General features: G+C 46.9%; 1 protein-coding gene across 1 annotated transcript in view; it reads left to right on the forward strand.

The window, feature by feature from the left end:
* LOC141995034 (uncharacterized) overlaps nucleotides 1–21,829 on the forward strand; it is a 37,351-nt gene that overhangs the window by 7,901 nt on the left and 7,621 nt on the right. The window contains exons 3-11 of the mRNA XM_074965757.1: nucleotides 2,074–2,290; nucleotides 4,570–4,727; nucleotides 6,293–6,394; nucleotides 7,439–7,636; nucleotides 8,547–9,097; nucleotides 10,446–10,725; nucleotides 14,761–14,977; nucleotides 16,497–16,639; nucleotides 20,242–20,355. Of these exons, the coding sequence (XP_074821858.1) occupies nucleotides 2,074–2,290; nucleotides 4,570–4,727; nucleotides 6,293–6,394; nucleotides 7,439–7,636; nucleotides 8,547–9,097; nucleotides 10,446–10,725; nucleotides 14,761–14,977; nucleotides 16,497–16,639; nucleotides 20,242–20,355 (1,980 nt within the window). The remainder of the gene's footprint in view (nucleotides 1–2,073; nucleotides 2,291–4,569; nucleotides 4,728–6,292; nucleotides 6,395–7,438; nucleotides 7,637–8,546; nucleotides 9,098–10,445; nucleotides 10,726–14,760; nucleotides 14,978–16,496; nucleotides 16,640–20,241; nucleotides 20,356–21,829) is intronic.

Genomic DNA, 21,829 nt, shown 5'->3' on the forward strand with positions numbered 1-21,829 from the left:
GTGTGTGTTGGGAATAAGGATGGTTTAGTGGTTAGGCTGCTGGCCTGGAACTCAATTCCCTGCTCTGCCACAGACTTCCTGTGTGACCCTGGACAAGCCACTTACAGCTGAGACACTGTGTACAGAGAGGGTACTAGTGCTGACCTACCTCACAGGGAGGATGTGGTGGGAGGATAAGCACCTTAAAGGATGTGAGACGCTAGATACCGCAGTAGTGAAAGCTATATATGAACTTAGATTTTGTTTCTCTCCTGTACAACTGAGAGAGAGACTCATACAAATGTGGAAACTGACTAAAGAGGAGACTAAAAGTGCTGCTAAATGCACAAAGTTGACTGAAAAAGATTAAGGGAAATCTCTTTTTTCACAGTAACTGTGTCCTACTTGTAGCAACAGCAGGTAAAACATTTTCTGACCAAAGGTTTTGGGTTTTTTTAAGTCGACCATTTCTCTTTAAAACACTAGTCACACCAAACAATCTCTACTTCTCTTGTTGAAATTCAAACTGTCAGCAGTCCATTCATGGTGTCCCTGTTTTCCTTCAGAAAGATAGTGTTTTACATTTACACCAGAACCTTCTGTACTTTAATGGGGTTTGAGATCTATGAAAAAGCAAAGGGGATTCAGATTCACTGGCAAGCTATACTACCTCTGGCTGTGATCGTCTCCTGTCTCAAGCTAAGCAGGGATAGCCTGATGGGGTGGGAGATTCCCATGGAATATGTTTAATGCTGCTAATTCAGCAAGAGGCTCTCAAGTCAGTATGAAACTAGTTCCCCAGGATACCAGTAGGAGATGCTGTGCTGCCTGTGGAGATGCCATTTTTCAGGTGAGATGTTGAACGCTTCTGGCCCATACTCCTTATGGGGGTTTTTTAGTTTGTATTTTTTGAGAGGGGGGCTAAGATTTTCAAAAGAGTAGTGATTTGGGGGCCCCCAAAATGAGGCACCTTCAAAGGACCTGATTTTCAGAGAGTGGGTACTTAGCATTTTCTGAAAATCATGGGAGGCCCCCCAAAATTGAGACACCCAAAATCTTTAGTCTCTTTTGAAATCTTGGCCAGTGGCAACTGTAGAAATCTAGGCTGCAGTGCTTCCAAGGTGCTGAGCAACAAATAGAATAGTGTCCAGGCCAAATTCCAGCAGGGCAATTTATTAGGATGCCCAAGTTAGCAGCCAAAGCACAGGAATTGGGTCGCAGCCCTGTCACTGTCCTGCCGTGACTCTAGTCAATAACGTCAATCCCCTATGCCTGTTCACCATCTGTAAATCAGGGACAGGACTTCCCTGCCTCTTAGGAGTACTGAGGTTTTATTCCTTAATGTTTCACACTTTGAGATTCTTGGGTTGAAAGTGCTATAGAAATATTTTTAAAATTCTACCTCCTGCAATTTCAGTCAGCTAACAAATGAAATAAAATTGTGTCAGTGCCACAATGGGGAAAATAAGGAAATGCATCAGAATTAAGGTTGGATTTTCAACCTTAGTTCTGTCCCCTTGTATTTATGCCTCTAACGTATTATCACTTTATATCACACGTTTATACTTAAATAGGATAATAGAATACAAAATGGATTTTTTTTAAACAGCTTTGTATATAGTGAGTTACAGTATATTCAACTTTCAGGCTTAGCTTGTTTTGCAGATCTCATTGATCATTAAGCCAAGTTTGAATAAAAGCACGTCAGAACTTCTTGTTTACAATTTTGTGCATGTCAGCTATCTGATCAGAACGCAGGGGCAGAGTTTTGTCTCCTTATGCAAGTAGAACTCATACAGCAGGACCAGCTCTGCTAAAACTCCCCCACAAAATCCACCTCTGGGCACAGTGATGGATGGGATATTGCAGCCCAAAAGAAAGCTCTTTGTAAAAGTTGCAAGTATAAATGACAGGGAAAGGTGGGGTCAGAGTGGGAGCTAGAAATTGAAATGAACTTTCCCTGTGCTACATAAATGTGATCTGCTGCTTTGCTGACCCTGAGCTCTGTTAGTTCCCTGCTGAGTTGTTGCCAGTTTGTATGTTTTTAATTCACTGCATCTATTCCAATCTTTCTCGTTCCTCCCTGCGGTGCAGTTGACCTGCCATTCCCACCAAACTCCAGCAGCCCTCTCCTCAGCACTGGTCTCCAAGCCATCGCCCTGTACATTGGAAACAGCAGCAGTTTCACACTGGGGAAAGCAGCATGTGCTGCCAACCTATTGGATGCTTTAGTGTACACGAGCAATGGGAGTGCAGACCCAGAGCTCCTGGAGATCCTGACCCCTGGGAGACATGCCTATGAGACTAACAGGTGAGAAGGCAGCCAGTAGGGATGGGTTGCTGGGGTCTGAAAGGACTTTTGCTTAATGGACTGTTTTTTTGCTCTTCCAAAGCAATGAGCAGACCCTTGAGAAAGTCTTGGTCACTGGCAGGGCAGGGGAATAAACCCCTTGGATGCCCTGCTGAAGGGGTGGCTCCTCCCCTGCTTCCCAGCAGAGCAGCTGGGTGCAGGGGCCCAGACACTCAGCAAGGAGCTCAGCTGCAGATCCTAACAAGGGCAGGCTCAGGGGAATCAACTGAGCCAAGTGGAGCCAGCTGGGCTGTTGCCTGGGAGGAGATATAAGCCCAGGGAAAGGCTCAGTGAGGGGGGCTAGTGAGGGGAGAAGGCAGGGGGACTGCAGCTCTGTCTCTACCGACTGCAGGAAGCCTCAGAGGCCAGAAGACCCAGAGAAGAGTCAGCGTGGGGATCGGTGTTGGGGGAATTGGGGCTGTACTAAGCACTGTAAATAAAAAGACATGGGTGAAACAACTGAAAGAGGCGTTGGGACCCCTTCTTTGACCAGCCTAAGCACAAGAGCACAGGGACACGAGGCAGGGAACCTGTGCGCACCCTGAGACAGTCACCCATGAGAGGTATGTAGGGGAGTCCCTGGTAGCAATTGGTTTACTGTATGGCATGAGCTTTCTCTGGTCAAGCCATGACCCACGTGTAACAAGGTGGGAGGCCTCTCCTGCATGTATACCCCTTTTTCGTTCAGCTGATGGTGCCCTCATCACACACCAGCCTTTATCCAGCTGCTTGACTTGCCAATCTCCCCTCCTTGATCTAAAGTCTAGACTGGAACACACTGGCCCATCTCAACCCCCCAAAAAATCATTGGCTCCTTCTGCCAATCTTATGACTGGTATGATTGGATCCATCATCCACCCCATTTCCCACAATCCACTTCTCTCATTCAGAAAGAGACTCTCTAGAGAAATACCACCAACTAAATGTGTGCATCTCGGTCAGTAAGCATCAACGTGGGTAACAAGTGACTGATGGGCACATCCTGGTCTCTGGAAAGGTTAGGGCAGCGAATGGTGGAATGGGTGAGGTGGGGCGTAAGCAGGGTGAGGGAATGGAATGGACGGGGTTGGGTGGACAGGTAGGTAGAAGACAACGGAAAAGCCTCTTGTCTGTGGTATTGACAGAGGAACTGGGATCGAAAGGGAGCATCTAATTGTTTAAAGTGAAGCCCAGTGCCCTAGCTCCAAGCTGGAGAAGAGCTGTTTCTTTATCAGCAAGGAGGAGGATTCAGAGGAAAATAGCTGGAACTCTTGTTGAGTCAACTGCTTCAGAGGTAGTTGTGATTTAATCCCTTGATTGGGAAATTGGGCATTCCAGACACTTTCCTCCCTCCCACAGTCCTCTGCCCTCCACACAGAACAGTCTGCCTCTAGCCAGAAAGGTGCCCTACTCTCCAGAAGCGAAGCAGCTATACTCTGTGCAGCTGTTTACACTCTGGGCTCCATCCTTAGTCCCTGGGATCTGATCTGGGGGCTCTGGTCCACGTCTTAATTTTTAGCTGCTTTTGTTCCATTGTCTCCCACCCTGTCCAGCAACCGCATCCTGAGCTTGAAACTCAGAGATCCAGTGCAAGCATCTACCTTATTAGGCCAGCTCATTCTGGCCTCAGGTGGCCACCTTTGTTGGCTGGAAATAAGGGAAAACGCGTGAAAAACAAGGGACAATGCTTTCTTTAAGGGACATTTTAGGGAAACACCATTTCCCTTTACATATCATGGATTTTTCTCCCCAGTGTACATTTCGAGTGCCCTCAGATATACAATGCAGTTATCCTCAGCTTCAATGGAATGTTTCAAATGTCCTTATTGTCAGTTTTAATATATTTCAATACTTTTCAAAATAAGGCATGGGTAATTGCCCTACTCTGGCCAGGCTGTAGATCTACTGAAACCCTTTCCCTGGTGGACTCTGCGTAGAGCTGCATCACCTTTGGAAACGGGAGAATGGAATGGAGGAAATGGGTAGACAGTGGCATGCTGGAAGAGAAGGGGTGTGTTGAAGACACTACACTCTGCTGTCTCGAGAGGTTCCGAAGAGCTCTTGAGTTTCTTTCCAGAAGGCTAGGGGTGATAGAGGAAGGGAAGTCTCTCCATCTGATTCTTTATTTTGGGTGGGGAAAGCAGATGTATATGGCATCAGCATCCGCTCCTGGTGCAGGCACCCTGCTATTTAGTCAGGAGCACCAACAGTCTGGATTGCACATCATATTTTCTTCTAATTTGTGTGTCTGTCTCTTTCAGCCACCAGCCAGGTAACATATCCATGAGTCGGTGCAGCTGCTGCTCCGTGACCCGGGACCCCTCCATCTACGCCCTCAGCAGCCCCACACCCGGACAGTTCAATGACTGCCCCAGCAGCCGCTTCAGCCAGTCCATCTCCCTCTGCCTCCATATAGCAGGTGGGTCCTAGATACCATCTCTGTTCCCTGGATCTGAGACCCCCCAGGGAGAATCTAACAAACTGCCCTGAAGGGACAAACAGGTGGACATTCTCCCTTATAAGCTTCAAGGAGCCTACCTAGAACTTCAGATTCTACTGTCCATCCTGGGAGGGGCTCAGATGTTACCAGAGCATCTGTAAAACTGTCAGCAGCAGGAGGATTAGCACAAGGCATTCATCCTAAATGAAAAGTGGCCTCCAATCTTTTACAGTGCAGCGTCATGACCACTGAGCTCTCCGTTTAGCTCTGTTTCTCCATTGTTCCAGCTTAGGGTACAGACAGGAGCAGGAGGGGAGAAGTGCTCCCTGCCCCCCAAAGAAAATGGGGGCCTTAAAAGGAAAATTGTGGGGTCCTATGTTTATTCTCAAAGGTGGTACTCACCCCTGTGTAGAGAGCTGGCACTAAGCCTGTGAGCCACTGAAATCCCACTGAAACCCTCTGGGCATCACTGGTGCATAAACCCACTCTGCATAAGGGTGGTTTTCATGCCCAATGACTTCCAGAGCCCAACTGCCCTGCTTGCAAGTCAAAAGAACCTGCTGTGTTCTTCCCAGGAATGAAGATTCCACCTGGAGAACTGAAGCTGATAACACCATTAAAGAGGCCTGAGGCTTCAGCTCTTATAGTTGAAGTGACTCTGCAGAGTTAATAACATTTAAGCACTTATAGAGCTTTCTGTGGGTACCTTGCAAAGCTCTTTACAAAGGTAAAGTTTGGGGGCTGGGAGGAGGCATCATCATCCACGCTTTACAGTTGGAGAAATTGAGGCCCAGAGAGTCATAGATTTTTAAAGCCAGAAAGGACCATTGTGATCCTTGTCTAGACTTACCTCCTGAACAGCACCAGCCAGAGAACTTCACCCCATCCTTTCTCCATAACTTTTGAAATGCAGACCCCACCTGATCCCCCTCATGGCAGGCAGGGACACTTGCCACTATGCTCACAAGGAAGAAGCCACTAACAAGAAAGGTGTGGGGTGGGGAAGTGACTTGCTTGAGGTTATGCAGGGAGTCAAGTGCAAGGCTGGGACTAGAATCAAGGTTTCCTAATGAGTTCCCTAGATCAGCCAACCTTCCTGAAACACATGAGAATACACCAGGCGCAGATGTGAGAAGAAAGATGACACCAGGCCTGTCACTCAAGTCCAGTGATTTGCGGGAAAACAGCTGTGTTTGGAACCAGGGAAGCCACACTGACTTTGGGTTCAGCAGTTCACGCAGTGTGTGTTTAACCCTGGAGGATGGCTGGTGGTGGCATCTAGTTCTTTATGCCCCTGTCCTTCAAGGGGGTTTCTCATTCCCTTTCCTCCTAGCAAACAAATTCCAGGCTGAACTTCCTGAGTCCCTATGTCCCTGGAATCTATGCAAATCAGAGCCCTATCTGGTCCTCTCGGGCTCTAACCAAGAATAGGGCTGCAGCTGCTACAGATGCACCAATAGCAGGGATGCACCAGATGGTGATAACCTTGAACTTGTGGCTCTTGTTGACCTCTTCAAGTCACTCCCAATCTCTTTGTTTCTCAGATTGCCAGCTGTGGCTCCTGGGGTCATATGAGATACAGACGGCTCTAGCCCAGGCCCTTGACAAGCTGTGCAATTGTGGAATGTCTGTTGCATACTTTAAAGGTGAGAGAGAGGTGTCTCAGATCCACATTGGCTAGGGCTCACTCTCTGCCAATGTGCTACACCTGGCTTTATTAATGGATTTCCACCTCCTGTGATGAAGCCTAACTATTTTATTTTTGAGCATGGGTGAACTTGCTCCTTGTGGCAACGACTGGTGCTGGCTAGGGCCACGTATGGTACAGACAGACAGGTGCTGAGCAGTAGTCCCATACATAGCTCTGCTAATGCATTTTAGTCCTGACCTGCAGCTGCCTCTGCTATTCCATCCCTGAGCCTTTACTGTCATTCAGACTTGTGTGGTGGGCCTTTCTAATGTAACCTGGCTAAACCCAGGACCCCAGTTAGATTTGCATCCAGTTCACTAGAGAGAGAACGTCCCAATGCATTGGCCCCCTTAACCACCCAGTATACAGACGCTACAGTAGGGAGATGAACTCAGTCCTGTAATACAGGACTGTAATCACCAGAGACTAGCTTTCTTTCTAAGGCTTCCTCTTTGATGTGCACTGGGGACCATGTTATGGCTCTGCCCAAGTTAAACTGTGTGGCAGCAGAGGTCCCACTGAGCTTACCTCTTTGTAGTGAACATTCAGACCAGCCTGTTGTTGCAGTAGAACAGGACCATGGAGAGCTGAGCCAGCTGATATGATGCTGACCACAACTCCACCATCAGCATAGACAAGGAGAAGTTGCATTCAGCTTGTCATGGTTAGACCCTGCTGAGGGTCCAAACCTGGCTGCTGTTGGGCAGCTGTCAGAGACTGAAATACAAAGAAGGGGGTGGTGACAAAAGGGTGCAGACTATGTCTGGGTGTTCCATGTGGGTTCAATCATAGAATACTCCTCCGGGCTGGTGGAAGGGCTGTGAAGCCCATTGGATGCTTGCATCACTTCAAATTCTGTGGCTAAATTCTGCCACAGGGAGCCAGCCCTGGATGGGAGTGGGAGGTGGGGTGGTAGAAGATGTACTGACAAGCTGTGGGTCGCTTCTAGAGAAGGGGTGGCTGTGGTGAAGCTGATGCACCTCTCTGCTTTCCTCTTCAGATCCTGTAACAACATGCCAGGGCACAGAGCTTGTATTCACCATGCTCCTGATTGCCAAATCAGCTGAGCAGCTGAGCAGCCTGGTACAAGCCTTCACCAGCTTCCTGGAGAGCCCCAGGGCAGCAAGTTTCAGCAGCTGGAATGCCACAGTGGAAAAGGCCTGTTTCAAACATACTAATGTCACGGCATCTCCTCCAGGTACCCATCGTCATTCTGATCAGGGAAAAGCGGACATCTGAAGTCGGACACGCATCTCTAGCTCCTTCAGAGGGATTCCTTTCAATGCTAGTTGAGTGGGAAGTGTGTGACATTGCCCTAATTCTGCCCCTCTCCATCCAGTTACTACCCCCATTATATCTTGTTGCCTTGGCTAAACTGACATGCCCTAGTGCTGTTGGTTGATGCGGCTGAGGGTGGGCAGGGAATGCTGATGTCTCTTTGGGGTGTGCTGGAGCATTTCATAGAGGAGACTATGTGGCACTTCATTCTTTATCGGCCAAACCCAGGGGCCATGTGTGCCTTGGATGTATTCACACCCACTTACTAACAAGTGAGGGAATTGCTGTTGGTGTACCACAAGGAGCCAGAGGAAGGATTTAGCGATACTCCTGCAGTGCCTTGGTGCTTGAGTTACCCTAACTTAGAGATGGTGGGCTAACATCTTGTACAAGGGGCAGTATGCCTCACGGGTGGATGAGTAGGGGAATCTAGGCTGCAGTAATGCAGGGACTGTCTTCTGTTCCTTGTTTGTACAGTGCCTAATGCAGTGGGGCCCTGAGCCCTGGGAGGGCTCCAGAGGGCTACCTCAACAGAAACACATAAGAGTCAGAGAGAAGAGATGTGCTGGTGATGATGACACCTAGCTCTTACATAGCACTGTCATCATATCAGCCTAGATTCTCTCTGTCCATAGACTCCCCTCTTAATTTGTCCTTGTGTCTTCAAAGCAAATTAGAGGTACTACCTACCCTTGCCCAGCCCAGGTGCAGCATGTGCAGGTACCTGGTGGTGTCTAATGGGATTGTGCATACAGTGCTCTACCCTATCTAGCTGCAGGAAGCAAAATGCAAGCCAAGTCTAGGGTGATGGTATTTTTTCACTCTTAAAGGTGCCTCATCAGAAGGGACCAGTGAGCCACCTTCCCACGCAGCCGAGCTGCTCATCAACGAGGTGAATCCAGACAATCCGGGAGGCCAGGAGGATATGGAGTACATCGAGCTGCTCTACACTGGGCAGACACATTTTGACCTCCGTGGTTATTGGCTGGTCCTTTATAACGGCAAAAACAACCAGGCCTACAGGGTGGTGAACCTGACGGGCTACTGTACTAACGAGCAGGGCTACTTCCTGGTGGGGAGTGCATTGGTGACCCCAAGTCCAGTGATTGTTCTGCCTCCGAACACCATCCAGAATGGGGGGGATGCCGTGGCCCTCTACCACAGTACCACGTTCACCTACAGCGTGGGCATGGCTGTGACTGAGGCAGGGCTGGTGGATGCAGTGGTCTATAAGTCCCGGGCGTCTGACAGGGCAGATAAGCTGCTCAAAGTACTGACCCCAGGGCAGAATATCCTGTATGAAGATGACTCCCACAGCAGTCAGGATGAATCTCTGAGCCGGTGTAACAGCCAGAGCCCCAGAGTCCACAGCAGCTTCCAGGTAGGGGACAGGAGCTGTTTGGTCTCCACTGGGTGGGTCTTAGCTGTGTTCCAATCAGCCTATCAAGCTGATATATGGCTGGGTCTTCATAGACACTTGTGTCTATTGTTTGTGCCCTCTGGGTTAGAATATCTCTCATTCACACTCCTATTTCCTCTGCTAACCATGTGATGGCTCCACACTACACCTTATCCAAACAAAGGGCTTCAGACTAAGCAGCTAAATTACTGCCAAAAACTGAGATGTTGCCAATAAACAAGCACAGTCTCAGCCTCCATGGTGCTGAGGATCTTAATGAGTAAAAGTGATTCCTCAGCTGACCATAAATGAGAAGAAAACTTGGGTTCTAAAGTTCTGACCCTGAGAAATCCTGGACTACCCCTCTGAACTGGGTCCCAAATGCACAAGGCATCTTCTCCTCCTGGAAAATTGGACACCAGGTCACCTTTCATGTTCCAGCCTCTCTGGTGCATATTGTCCAAAGTGCAGTACAAAATTTACCATCCATGGCACCCAACTTCCTTTCACTTGAAGGAAACATTTAAAGGGACACGCTCAACTGGAATTGGTTGAATTTGGTGCCTTTCTTTTTAATCCCTCTTAATTTTAAAATTTCTAGTTTCTGACAGAGAACCATTTAAGCAGCACACACCCCTTTAAGCAGCACATACCAAGTTTTTATCAGATTCCTTTGATAAAGCTTTGTAAGGATTTTCTTTTCCCTTGCTGATGTTTACAAGGGTCTTTCAAGCAGAGGACTGGGCAGGCCCAAAAGTCAAACATGTTCTTGAAGCAGGTAGAATGTTCACAGCAGCTGGAAGGAATCGCGCTAGCCAACAGCACAAGGTCCTTGGATACTGCCACCTGTAGTTATTGAGGGATTTGTGGAGAGACATTCGAGCCGCCTATTCCAAGCAGACTCAGTACAAAGGGAGGGGACTATGTGGCATGGAGAGGAGATATGAGTGAAATAGTGACCTCTGATGGTTGGGAAAGGAAATGATACTGTGGAAGGACACTTGTCCAAAGGACATGTGCAGACCCAGCAGTGCAACCGGGGGAGAGACAATGGGGCGTCTGGTGGTGGTTGTGAGAGATCTCAAATAGGGGTACCCGAAAGAAGATTGTGGGGAGGAGCTGCTGCCTTCAAGCTTGAAAGTAAAGCCATCCATTTCTTCAGCATAGGACATACCTGTGCTGCAGGGTCCCATTGCAGGTGGGGAGTCAGATTGCAGTTGTATAGGACTGGAGAAATCCAATGCTGTGAAGAGAGGTGCCGCCACCTAAACAAAAGAGGATAGAAAGGATCCCTCCTTCCCTCACAGCCTGGTGTCTCTGTCTCTGCAAGGTGACTACGATAACACCATTCGGGGAGAATGCCTGCACCAACTCCTCAGCACCATCTCCCACCGCCCCCTCCCTCCTAATCAACGAGCTGAGCATGACCAACAGCACCGCCTCCTACCAATTCATTGAGCTGAAGGGGAAACCTGGAGCCACCCTGGGAGGATACACCCTGGTGTTCTTCTCTGGGCAGGATGGCAAAGCATATGCCAGCATCCCACTACAGGGCACATTCGGGACCACGGGCCTATTTGTGATTGCACCGTCAGGACCGCCCAGGCCTGGTAAGGCTGACAATAGAGTACTGCGTACAGGGCTTCCTTCACTCCCACACTGAGTCTAGAGTTGGGTTTTCTTCTGTGGGTGAAGTCCAGAAGGCAGCTTTTTGGGAGGCAGATGGCTGGAGACTGAGTGGCTTCAGCGTTGGAGGGATGGGTAATGGGCTATGAAGCCTTGGATCTGCAGGGTGCTAGTTCCAATATTGCCCATGTCAATAGTGTTTATATCTCAGCTGTAGCTCACGAAAGCTTATGCTCAAATAAATTTGTTAGTCTCTAAGGTGCCATAGATAGCTGAGTTTGTGATGACCGGGAGAACTGTATGATGACTTGCCTGCCTGGTGCGAAGGTTGTGGATCTCTCGAGGCATCTAGATAGACCTATGTGTAGTGCTGGGGAGGAGCCGGTGGTTATGGTACATGTAGGTACCAAGGGTAGGAGAGACGTCCTGGAGGCCAAATTTAGGCTGCTAGGAAAGAGACTGAAATCCAGGACCTCTCTGGTGGTATTCTCAGAAATGCTACCAGTTCCACGCGCAAGGCCAGGTCGGCAGGCAGAGCTTCAGAGTCTCACTGCGTGGATGAGATGATGGTGTAGGGAGGAGGGGTTTAGATTTATTAGGAACTGGGGAAACTTTTGGGATAGGGGAGCCTCTACAGGAAGGATGGGCTCCACCTACACCAAAGTGGATCCAGACGGCTGGCACTTAACATTAAAAAGGTTGCAGAGCAGGTTTTAAACTAAGAGATGGGGAAAGCCGATTGCTGCGGAAGCTAGGTTTTAGTCAGGTGGAGAGGATGAAAGAGAACAAAGTATGGGCCAGATCAGATGAGAAACATTCACATAAAGAATCTGACACATCAGAAAAGGGCAGACAAATAAACAGTGACAAGTTTTTAAAGTGCTTGTACACAAATGCTAGAAGTCTAAATAATAAGATGGGTGAACTCCTTTAACATGAGGCACTCTAGGATATTGGTATAATAGGCATCACAGAAACCTGGTGGAGTGAGGACAATCAATGGGACACAATCATTCTGAGGTACAAAATATATCGGAAGGACAGAACAGGTCATGCTGGGGGTGAGGGGGAGTGGCACTATGTGTACAAGAAAATGTAGAATCAAATAAAAATCTGAAATGAATCCACATGTTCCATAGAATCTCTATGGATGGTAATTCCATGCTCTAATAAGAATATAACAGCAGGGATCTATTATCGACCACCTGAACAGGACAGTGATAGTGACGATGAAATGCTAAGGGAGATCAGAGAAGCTATCAAAATAAAAAACTCAATAATAGTGGGGGATTTCAATTATCCTCATATTGACTGGGTACATGTCACCTCAGGACGAAATGCAGAGACAAAATTTCTCGATACTTTAAATGACTGCTTCTTGGAGCAGCTGGTACAGGAACCCACAAGGGGAGAGGCAACTCTCGATCTAGTCCTGAGTGGAGCACAGGATCTGGTCCAAGAGGTAACTATAACAGGACTACTTGGAAATAGTGACCATAATATAATAACATTTAACATTCCTGTGGTGGGAAGAACACCTCAGCAGCCCAACACTGTGGCATTTAATTTCAGAAAGGGGAACTATGCAAAAATGAGGTTAGTTAAACAGAAATTAAAAAGGTACAGCGACTAGAGTGAAATCCCTGCAAGCTGCATGGACACTTTTCAAAGACACCATAATAGAGGCTCAACTTAAATGTATACCCCAAATTAAAAAAACATAGTAAAAGAACTAAAAAAGAGCCACCATGGCTTAACAACCATGTAAAAGAAGCAGTGAGAGACAAAAAGATATCTTTTAAAAAATGGAAGTCAAATCTGAGTGAGGTAAATAGAAAGGAGCATAAACACTGCCAAATTAAATCTAAAAATGTAATAAGAAAAGCGAAAAAGGAGTTTGAAGAACAGCTAGCCAAAAACTCAAAAGGTAATAAAATGTTTTTTAAGTACATCAGAAGCAGGAAGCCTGCTAAACAACCAGTGGGGCCCCTGAATGATTGAGATACAAAAGGAGCATTTAAAGATGATAAAGTCATTGCAGAGAAACTAAATGAATTCTTTGCTTCAGTCTTCATGGCTGAGGATGTTAAGGAGATTCCCAAACCTGAGCCGTCTTTTGTAGGTGACAAATCTGAGAAATTGTCGCAGACTGAAGTGACACTGGAGGAGGTTTTGGAATTAATTGAGAAACTTAACAGTAACAAGTCACCGGGACCAGATAGCATTCTCCCAAGAGTTCTGAAAGAACTCAAATGTGAAATTGCGGAACTATTAACTATGGTTTGTAACCTGTCCTTTAAATCAGCTACTGTGCCCAGTGACTGGAAGATAGCTAATATAACGCCAATATTTAAGAAGGGCTCTAGAGGTGATCCTGGCAAATACAGACCGGTAAGTCTAACGTCAGTACCGGGCAAATTAGTTGAAACAATGGTAAAGAATAAAATTGTCAGACACATAGACGAACATAAATTGTTGCGCAAAAAGGGAGATTTTCTGTAAAGGGAGATCATGTTTTACTAATCTGTAGGGGGTCAACAAACATGTGGACAAGGGGGATCCAGTGGACATAGTGTACTTAGATTTCCAGAAAGCCTTTGACAAGGTCCCTCACCAAAGGCTCTTACGTAAATTAAGTTGTCATGGGATAAGAGGGAAGATTCTTTCATGGATTGAGAACTGGTTAAAAAGACAGGGAACAAAGGGTAGGAAGAAATGGTAAATTTTCAGAATGGGGAGCAGTAACTAGTGGTGTTCTCCAAGGGTCAGCCCTAGGACCAATCCTATTCAACCTAAATGATCTGGAGAAAGGGGTAAACAGTGAGGTGGCAAAGTTTTCAGATGACACTAAACTGCTCAAGATAGTTAAGATCAAAGCAGACTGTGAAGAACTTCAAAAAGATCTCACAAAACTAAGTGATTGGGCTACAAAATGGCAAATTAAATTTAATGTGGATAAATGTAAAGTAATGCAAATTGGAAAAAATAACCCCAATTATACATACAATATGATGGGGGCTAATTTAGCTACAACTAATCAGGAGAAAGATCTTGGAGTCATCGTGGATAGTTTTCTGAAGACGTCCACGCAGTGTGCAGCGGCGGTCAAAAAAGCCAACAGGATGTTAGGAATCATTAAAAAAGGGATAGAAAATAAGATGGGGAATATCTTATTGCCCTTATATAAATCCATGGTGCGCCCACATCTTGAATACTGCGTACAGATGTGGTGCCCTCATCTCAAAAAAGATATACTGGTATTAGAAAAGGTTCAGAAAAGGGCAACTAAAATAATTAGGGGTTTGGAACGGTCCCATATGAGGAGAGATTAAAGAGACTAGGACTTTTCAGCTTGGAAAAGAGGAGACTAAGGGGGGATCTGATAGAGGTATATAAAATCTTGAGTGGTGTGGAGAAAGTGAATAAGGAAAAGTTATTTACATGTTCCCATAATATAAGAACTAGGGGCCACCAAATGAAATTAATGGGTAGCAGGTTTAAAACAAATAAAAGGAAGTTCTTCTTCACTCAGCGCACAGTCAACCTGTGGAACTCCTTGCCTGAGGAGGTTGTGAAGACTAGGGCTATAACAGGGTTTAAAAGAGAACTGGATAAATTCATGGAGGTTAAGTCCATTAATGGCTATTAGCCAGGATGGGTAAGGAATGGTGTCCCTAGCCTCTGTTTGTCAGAGGGTGGAGATGGATGGCAGGAGAGAGATCACTTGATCATTACCTGTTAGGTTCACTCCCTCTGGGGCACCTGGCATTGGCCACTGTCGGTAGACAGGATACTGGGCTGGATGGACCTTTGGTCTAACCCAGTATGGGCATTCTTATGTTCTTACGTTGCAGCCTTCCAGCAAGAGTATTAATGGTTTTATCTGACTTCTCTGTGTATATGCCATGAGACATAACAGGGAGGCATCAATGAAATCTGCTTCTCGTTGCTCTTGGCTTGTCACTTTGCCCTGCCTAAAGTGTCCTTTTGCTCACCAATTTATCCCCCACTGTTTTCAGATCAGCAGTTGCCATTTATCAGGAATGCCCCATCTGTTAGACGTGGCTCCAGCGCTGTGGCAGTGTACAACAGCCGTCAAGCAAGAATTCCTGTTGACATGATGGTGAATCTAGAGAACCTGGTGGATGCTGTGGTGTACACATGGGAATCTAGCACAGGCAAAGGACAGCTGAACCGCCTCGGCCCATCGCACTTTGTGCCCTGTGCGGAGGAGAGGTGACGTATTTTCTGGCTTCAAACATGTTATGAGCCTTCCATTTTAAAAGTCTCTCCAGGTTTTCTGTGCCTGGAGGCTCCGGCTGGCAGAAGATGGAGCTACAAGAGCCTTGAGCATTCTACCTTAATACCCTCCAAACAGGAAAGTAATGAGAATTGTAGAACTGAACAGGACGATACAATGGAGAATGTAGTATAAGGAACAATAATGTGACCTGATGTCTTTCCTCCCTTAGAATAAAAAAACATGATGAGAATGAAGCATTATATATACTGATTCAAAACAGAATGAAGCCATAAGTCTCGACCATGCTCAAACTGCACTTATGACATAGCAAATAATAATGGAAAGCAAACTGTTAAAGAAATGAAAGTAAAGTAAAATGATTCTCAAACATCAACCCCTGATGAACAAGTTCTCTAAAACTTAATAGAAAAGAAACCAATAGGATTATTTAGTAATTAAGTAAAATTTTCTATATTTAAGAGTAATTTCTAAAGAATCTCATCTCTGCTATAGAATTCTATAGACTGGGCTTAGAATTTTATACACAAGTATCCTATTCTTGATTTTAAAATGTTGTAGTTTTTTTTTTTCCATAAGGGATATTTGTTGCATCATATGGAAGAACACAAACCATTGTAAAACTCAGAAAATAATTATCAGCTTTGGCTCTTCCCAAACCCATTGAAGTAGTTCTTAAATTTCAGCCAAAAAGTGGGTAAACTCCCACTTCTTGTTCATTGAAATGCTTTGCTGCTTATATATTTGTCAAGGAAAAAGGAGATGCTTTAGAAAAGTGGCACTGAAGTCCTCTGCCTCTTGAAGGGTGTGTTTGAGCCACTGGCCATCAGCCTGCCAGGCCTTTCTGAGGCACTTGTTTGTAACTTAGTTATCTGGTTGACTTCCTGACAATAAAATCTGGCTTGCACTTCTTCTCCTTGTGGTAGAAAAACATTCTTTTTCATCCTGGGGAGAACAGACACGCAGTGTTGCCAAGCCTTGCAGTTTTGTTCTGAGTCTCTGAGTGGGGGTGAGCATGAATGTGAGGGTGTGTAAAAGTTTCTAGTCCTGGGGGGTGTAGAGAAACAGTTGACCCCTAAAGGCTCAGAAAACACTCCAGACGGCAAATGATCACTCCAAAATGAAGGTGTTTTTTGAATAATCTCATTATTTTTGAACACTGGAGGTTGGCAATATTGGGGTTGTTACCTCACTTCCAACCAGAATCAAGCTGTCGAAAGCCAAATAGCCTTCCCTATGGCCAGAGACTCTCAAATATTCTGTTCCCCATCAGGATCAAAGCAATTAGTTAATCCTGTCTCTGGGACACCTGCAAAAGCTGATTAAAACACCTTCCACAAACATGCCTATCCTAGCAAGCCATCCGCCATCTTGGATGAGCCTCCCTCATTGGCAGAAGCTGGAATTCTGAAGGGGAGGCTGTGGCTTGAGTGTCTTAAAGAAGCCCTTGAAATGCTTTATTAGTGAGACTTGACTCATTTCTCTTCGGGACAGGCCAGTGTCTCTGAGCCGCTGCTCCTGCTGTGATGCGAGTGCTGCGCTGGCGTATGCCATCTCCGACCCTACGCCTGGCTTGGAGAACAGCTGCCCCCTGAAGTCATTTGCTGTGGATCTTGACATGTGCCTGCTGACACCCAGTAAGGGGAGCTATCATCTCATGTGGTGTGGGGTTGGGGAGAGGCCTGGACTGATTTGAGGGGAAATACTTTTGCTGAGTGTCCCTCCTGATATGGATCAGACGGTGTGGAGAATGAATGCATTAGCATGAATGCACTAGCAAGGGATGTGAAGGGTAACAAGAAGGGTTTCTACAGGTATGTTAGCAACAAGAAGACGGTCAGGGAAAGTGTAGGACCCTCACTGAATGGGGGAGGCAACATAGTGACAGATGATGTGGAAAAAGGTGAAGTACTCAATGCTTTTTTTGCCTTGGTCTTCACAGACAAGGTCAGCTCCCAAACTGCTGCACTGGGCAACACAGTATGGGGACGAGGTGAGCAGCTCTCAGTGGTGAAAGAACAGGTTAAGGACTATTTAGAAAAGCTGGACATGCACAAGTCCATGGGTCCAGCTCTAATGCATCCAAGGGTGCTGAGGGAGTTGGGAGATGTGATTGCAGAGCCATTGGCCTTTATCTCTGAAAATTCGTGGTGATCAGGGGAGGTCCTGGACGATTGGAAAAAGGCAAATATAGTGTCCATATTTTAAAAAGGGAAGAAAGAGAACCCAGGGAACTACAGACCAGTCAGCCTCACTTCAGTCCCCAGCAAAATCATGGAGCAGGTCCTCAAGGAATCCATTTTGAAGCACTTGGAGGAGAGGAAGGTGATCAGGAACAGTCAACATGGATTCACCAAGGGCAAGTCATGCCTGACCAACCTGACTGCCTTCTATGATGAGATAACTGGCTCTGTGGATATGGGGAAAGCGGTGGATGTGATATATCTTGACTTTAGCAAAGCTTTTGATAATGTCTCCCACAGTATTCTTGCCAGAAAGTTAAAGAAGTATGAATTGGATGAATGGACTATAAGGTGGATAGAAAGCTGCCTAGATTGTCGGGCTCAACGGGTAGTGATCAATGGTCGATGTCTAGTTGACAGCTGGTATCAAGCGGAGTGCCCCTGGGGCCAGTTTTATTCAATATCTTTATTAATGATCTGGATGATGGGATTAATTGCACCCTCAGCAAGTTCACAGATGACACTAAGCTGGGGGGAGAGGTAGAAACACTGGAGAATAGGGATAGGGTCCAGAGTGACCTAGACAAATTGGAGGATTGGGCCAAAAGAAATCTGATGAGGTTCAACAAGGACAAATGCAGAGTCCTGCACTTAGGAAGGAAGAATCCCATGCACTGCTACAGGCTGGGGAACCAACTGGCTAAGCAGCAGTTCTGCAGAAAAGGACCTGGGGATTACAGTGGATGAGAAGCTGGATATGAGTCAGCAGTGTGCCCTTGTTGCCAAAAAGGCCAACGGCATATTGGGCTGTATTAGTAAGAGCATTGCCAGCAGATCAAGGGAAGTGATTATTCCCCTCTATTCAGCACTGGTGAGGCCACACCTGGAGTATTGCATCCAGTTTTGGTCTCCCCACTACAGAAGGGATGTGGACAAATTGGAGAGAGTCCAGCGGAGGTCAACAAAATGATTACGGGGCTGGGGCACATGATTTGCGAGGAGAGGCTGAGGGAACTAGGGTTATTTAGTCTGCAGAAGAGAAGGAGGAGGGGGGATTTGATAGTCTCAAGTTGCAGTGGGGGAGATTTAGGTTGGATATTGGGAAAGACTTTTTCACTGGGAGGGTGATGAAACACTGGAATGCGTTACCTGGGGAGGTGGTGGAATCTCCTTCCTTAGAAGTTTTTAAGGTCAGGCTTGACAAAGCCCTGGCTGGGATGATTTAACTGGGGATCGGTCCTGCTTTGAGCAGGGGGTTGGACTAGATGACCTGCTGAGGTCCCTTCCAACCCTGATATTCTATGATTCTATGAAGAATGAGGGGGGATTTGATAGCAGCCTTCAACTACCTGAAGGGGGGTTCCAAAGAGGATGGAGCTAGGTTATCATCAGTGGTGGCAGATGACAGAACAAGAAGCAATGGTCTCAAGTTGCAGTGGGGGAGGTCTAGGTTGGCTATTAGGAAACACTATTTCACTAGGAGGGAGGTGAAGCACTGGAATGGGTTACCTAGGGAAGTGGTGGAATCTCCATCCTTAGAGGTTTTTAAGGCCTAGCTTGACAAAGCCCTGGCTGGGATGATTTAGCTGGGGTGCTCCTGCTTTGATCAGGAAGGGATTGGACTAGACGACCTCCTGAGGTCTCTTCCAACCCTAATGTTCTAATTTTCTATGATTAGTGCACGGTGTCAGCATGGACTGTGATGCACTAAGAGATGAGGTAGGGGTTCATGCTGGTGATGGGGCCCCATGTCACTTGGCCCCTGGGAGTGTCAGTCCTGTCACTGGTGGGGTGGTGTTGATAGGCAGGGCAAGGTATTTAATTCCAGGCACCTCTCTAATCAGCACTCTGTGGAAAGGCCATTTGCTTTTCAGCAATAACAGGAAATCCCCGTCATGTCTCTCTGGTGATAACTGGGGTATAGTCAGGGGCACCAAAAGCAAACCACCCTGTCCCAGCTCAGCAGGTCTAACTGCTGCAACAGGAACAAAGTGTTTGACGTAACCCTAACCCCTCAGGTTGGCGACAGCGCATAGGAGAGTGTCCTACAGCTCTGCTGCAAGAGACTTGTCAGGAGCTGGACTATGTTCAATGGATTTCCATGTCTCTGGCTCATTGTGATGCCTCACACCCTGCCAAATAATCCATTATTTCAGCAGAGTCTTAGCCAGAGCCTGCTTGGGGAATGGGTGGAACTGCTTCCCCCTGGCTGTGGTCAGACAGCTGCCTCAGTCCATCAGCCCACTGGGGAGCATGGCTTTCCCCTTCCCCTATCTTGTGCAGTATTTCCAGGCTAGGAAGCTTGGGACTGGAGTTCTAATCCCCTTGCCTTGTCTTGTTTCATTGCCACTAGCAGCTAGGTTACCATGGGGCTAGGGAGAATTCGGTAAAGCTGGCATACAAGTCTATGGAAAACCAGAAAAGAGGCCCACATACAGGCAGAAATATCAGATGTTCCTATAAATTAGAAACCTCCTAGGGGAAAGGGAGTGAAGCTCCTTATGAATCTTGGCATGAGCCCAGCCATTTGTGGTGACACGCGACTGTAAATCCACATCAACATCTCTGCCATGTCTGGCCTGTAGAAAATCCAACTCTCATCCCAGTCCCTGAATTCAGTGGATCCATAAACGCCATGGACAAACTCAGGCCCATACGAGGAGGGTGGAATCCCCTCACAACTGCTCTGCCATTTTGTCCTCTTCACCCTCTAACTGTGGCTAGTTCCAGGACCTCCCATCCAAGTAGTAACCAGCCCCAGCCCGGCCCCAGGATGAGATCAGTGGGGGAGGAGATAGCTCAGTGGTTTGAGCATTGGCCTGCTAAACCCAGGGTTGTGAGCTCAATCCTTGAGGGGGGCCATTTAGGGATCTGGGGCAAAAATTGGGGATTGGTCCTGCTTTGAGCAGGAGGTTGGACTAGATGACCTCCTGAGGTCCCTTCCAACCCTGATTCTCTATGATTCTATGAAGATGGGATGCTTTCAGGGTTGTATGGCTGTAGACTAATTGCCAGGGCCAGCTTCATTTTAATAACATCTCCCCTTCCTCCCCTAGATTGCTCTATGTGGACCCCAAACCCTGAGAGGGTGCTTGACAGCATAGAGAAGGTATTAACGAAATCCATAGAGGAAAACTGTACCTGCGGTGTCTCCCAGTTCTATCTACACGGTCAGTACCAAACCCAACCACCTTTACCAAAATCCACCTCATATTGCCCTTCCCCTGTTCCCAACCCCAGTGCAGCCCAGCCAACATACTCTGACTGAAATAAGGAGGATGGGGCACTTTTATCTTCCTGGTGTGTGGAGAGCGATGAACGGGCAGCCATTGGTGATAAAGGAAATGGTCCCTTCCCAAACCACATGCTTCACTTAGAGGCCTCTTGCATTGGCAGTCTGAGGGAATTCCTGAGTGTGACGCATTAGGAGGGTCTGACCGACAGGAGGTAGGTGGCAAAGGAAGTGGCAAGAGGCAGGATCTACCATTAGGGAGAGGAACATGAGGGAGGAGGAGGGTCTGATGTGAGTTTCTCATAACCAAGAAATGGCCAGTGCTGCAGGGAGGATGGGGAAAACTAGTCTCCTTCCTTCTGCCATGCTGCAGGAAGCACAGGGAGAGTACCAGCACCTCGAAGGAGGTCTGCAAAGTGACCTGCCATTTGTGGCCAACTCCCACCGACTCTAATGGCAGTAAAGCACTGCTACTTGTGCCTTGGGAAACACTTCTGCTCCTAGCTGGTTAGCCTGGAACAGGTATTTTGATATCAGGCTTTTGCCAAATGCCTTCTCTGAACTTTGGCTGGGATTTGGCCAAAGCATCAACCTGAAGCCAATTTTTTGGTACAACCCCCTCTTGGAGTGTCAGCCCAGAGTTCCGTGCATGGTAAAGCTCATCAAAACTGTGGTGAATGTTAATGCAATGTAACCAGGAGAGGGGGCATTCAAAAATCTGTGTTGAATGACTCCCTAAACAAGCATCATACATGAGCAGAAATGGTCCTATAGCCTCTATCCCATTGAGGAGTTCATGAAATAAATTCAAAGGCCTAAATGTTCAGAAGAAAAATCACTTTGGGTGCCCTCCTTGAAACATCTTAAAGGGGCCTAATTTTCAGATGGCAGGTGCTCAGCACTTTCTGGAAATCAGTCCCCGTGAAGGCTTCAGGGATTGGGCCTCCCCTTAACAGAGGCACTCAGAGTTACTTGTCACATCTGAACAGGTAGGCCACACCAGCTCTGGAGACATGTAAGAACTATTGCTTTTCAGGAAGTGAATTGCTCATATTTTATTTTGTAAAGCTGGTAACTTGGAAGCTACTTTCTATCCATGTCAGTTTATCAAGCTGTATCCCTATTGGCCTTTCTACATTGAACCAAGCAGAGAGGGCTTAAAATTGAGCTCGGAATGGGAACCTGATTATGGCCTGGCCTATCACCTCTCCAGAATGAAATCTGAGATGGGCTGATGGGAGGTAGTGCCCTGATGGAGCTGGGGGCCAGGGTTTGCGTTTGCAGCACACTGGTTTGGATTTGATGGTGGTGAAATCTCATGAATTTTTGAACCGAGATAGAAATGCTGCAGATTTATGGGGGTGGGGAGGAGAAAGGCAGCCCATCCAAACTGAACCAGAATCTCTTTTCCT

The sequence above is a fragment of the Natator depressus genome, chromosome 10, assembly GCF_965152275.1.
Source record: "Natator depressus isolate rNatDep1 chromosome 10, rNatDep2.hap1, whole genome shotgun sequence".
NCBI lineage: Eukaryota > Metazoa > Chordata > Testudines > Cheloniidae > Natator > Natator depressus.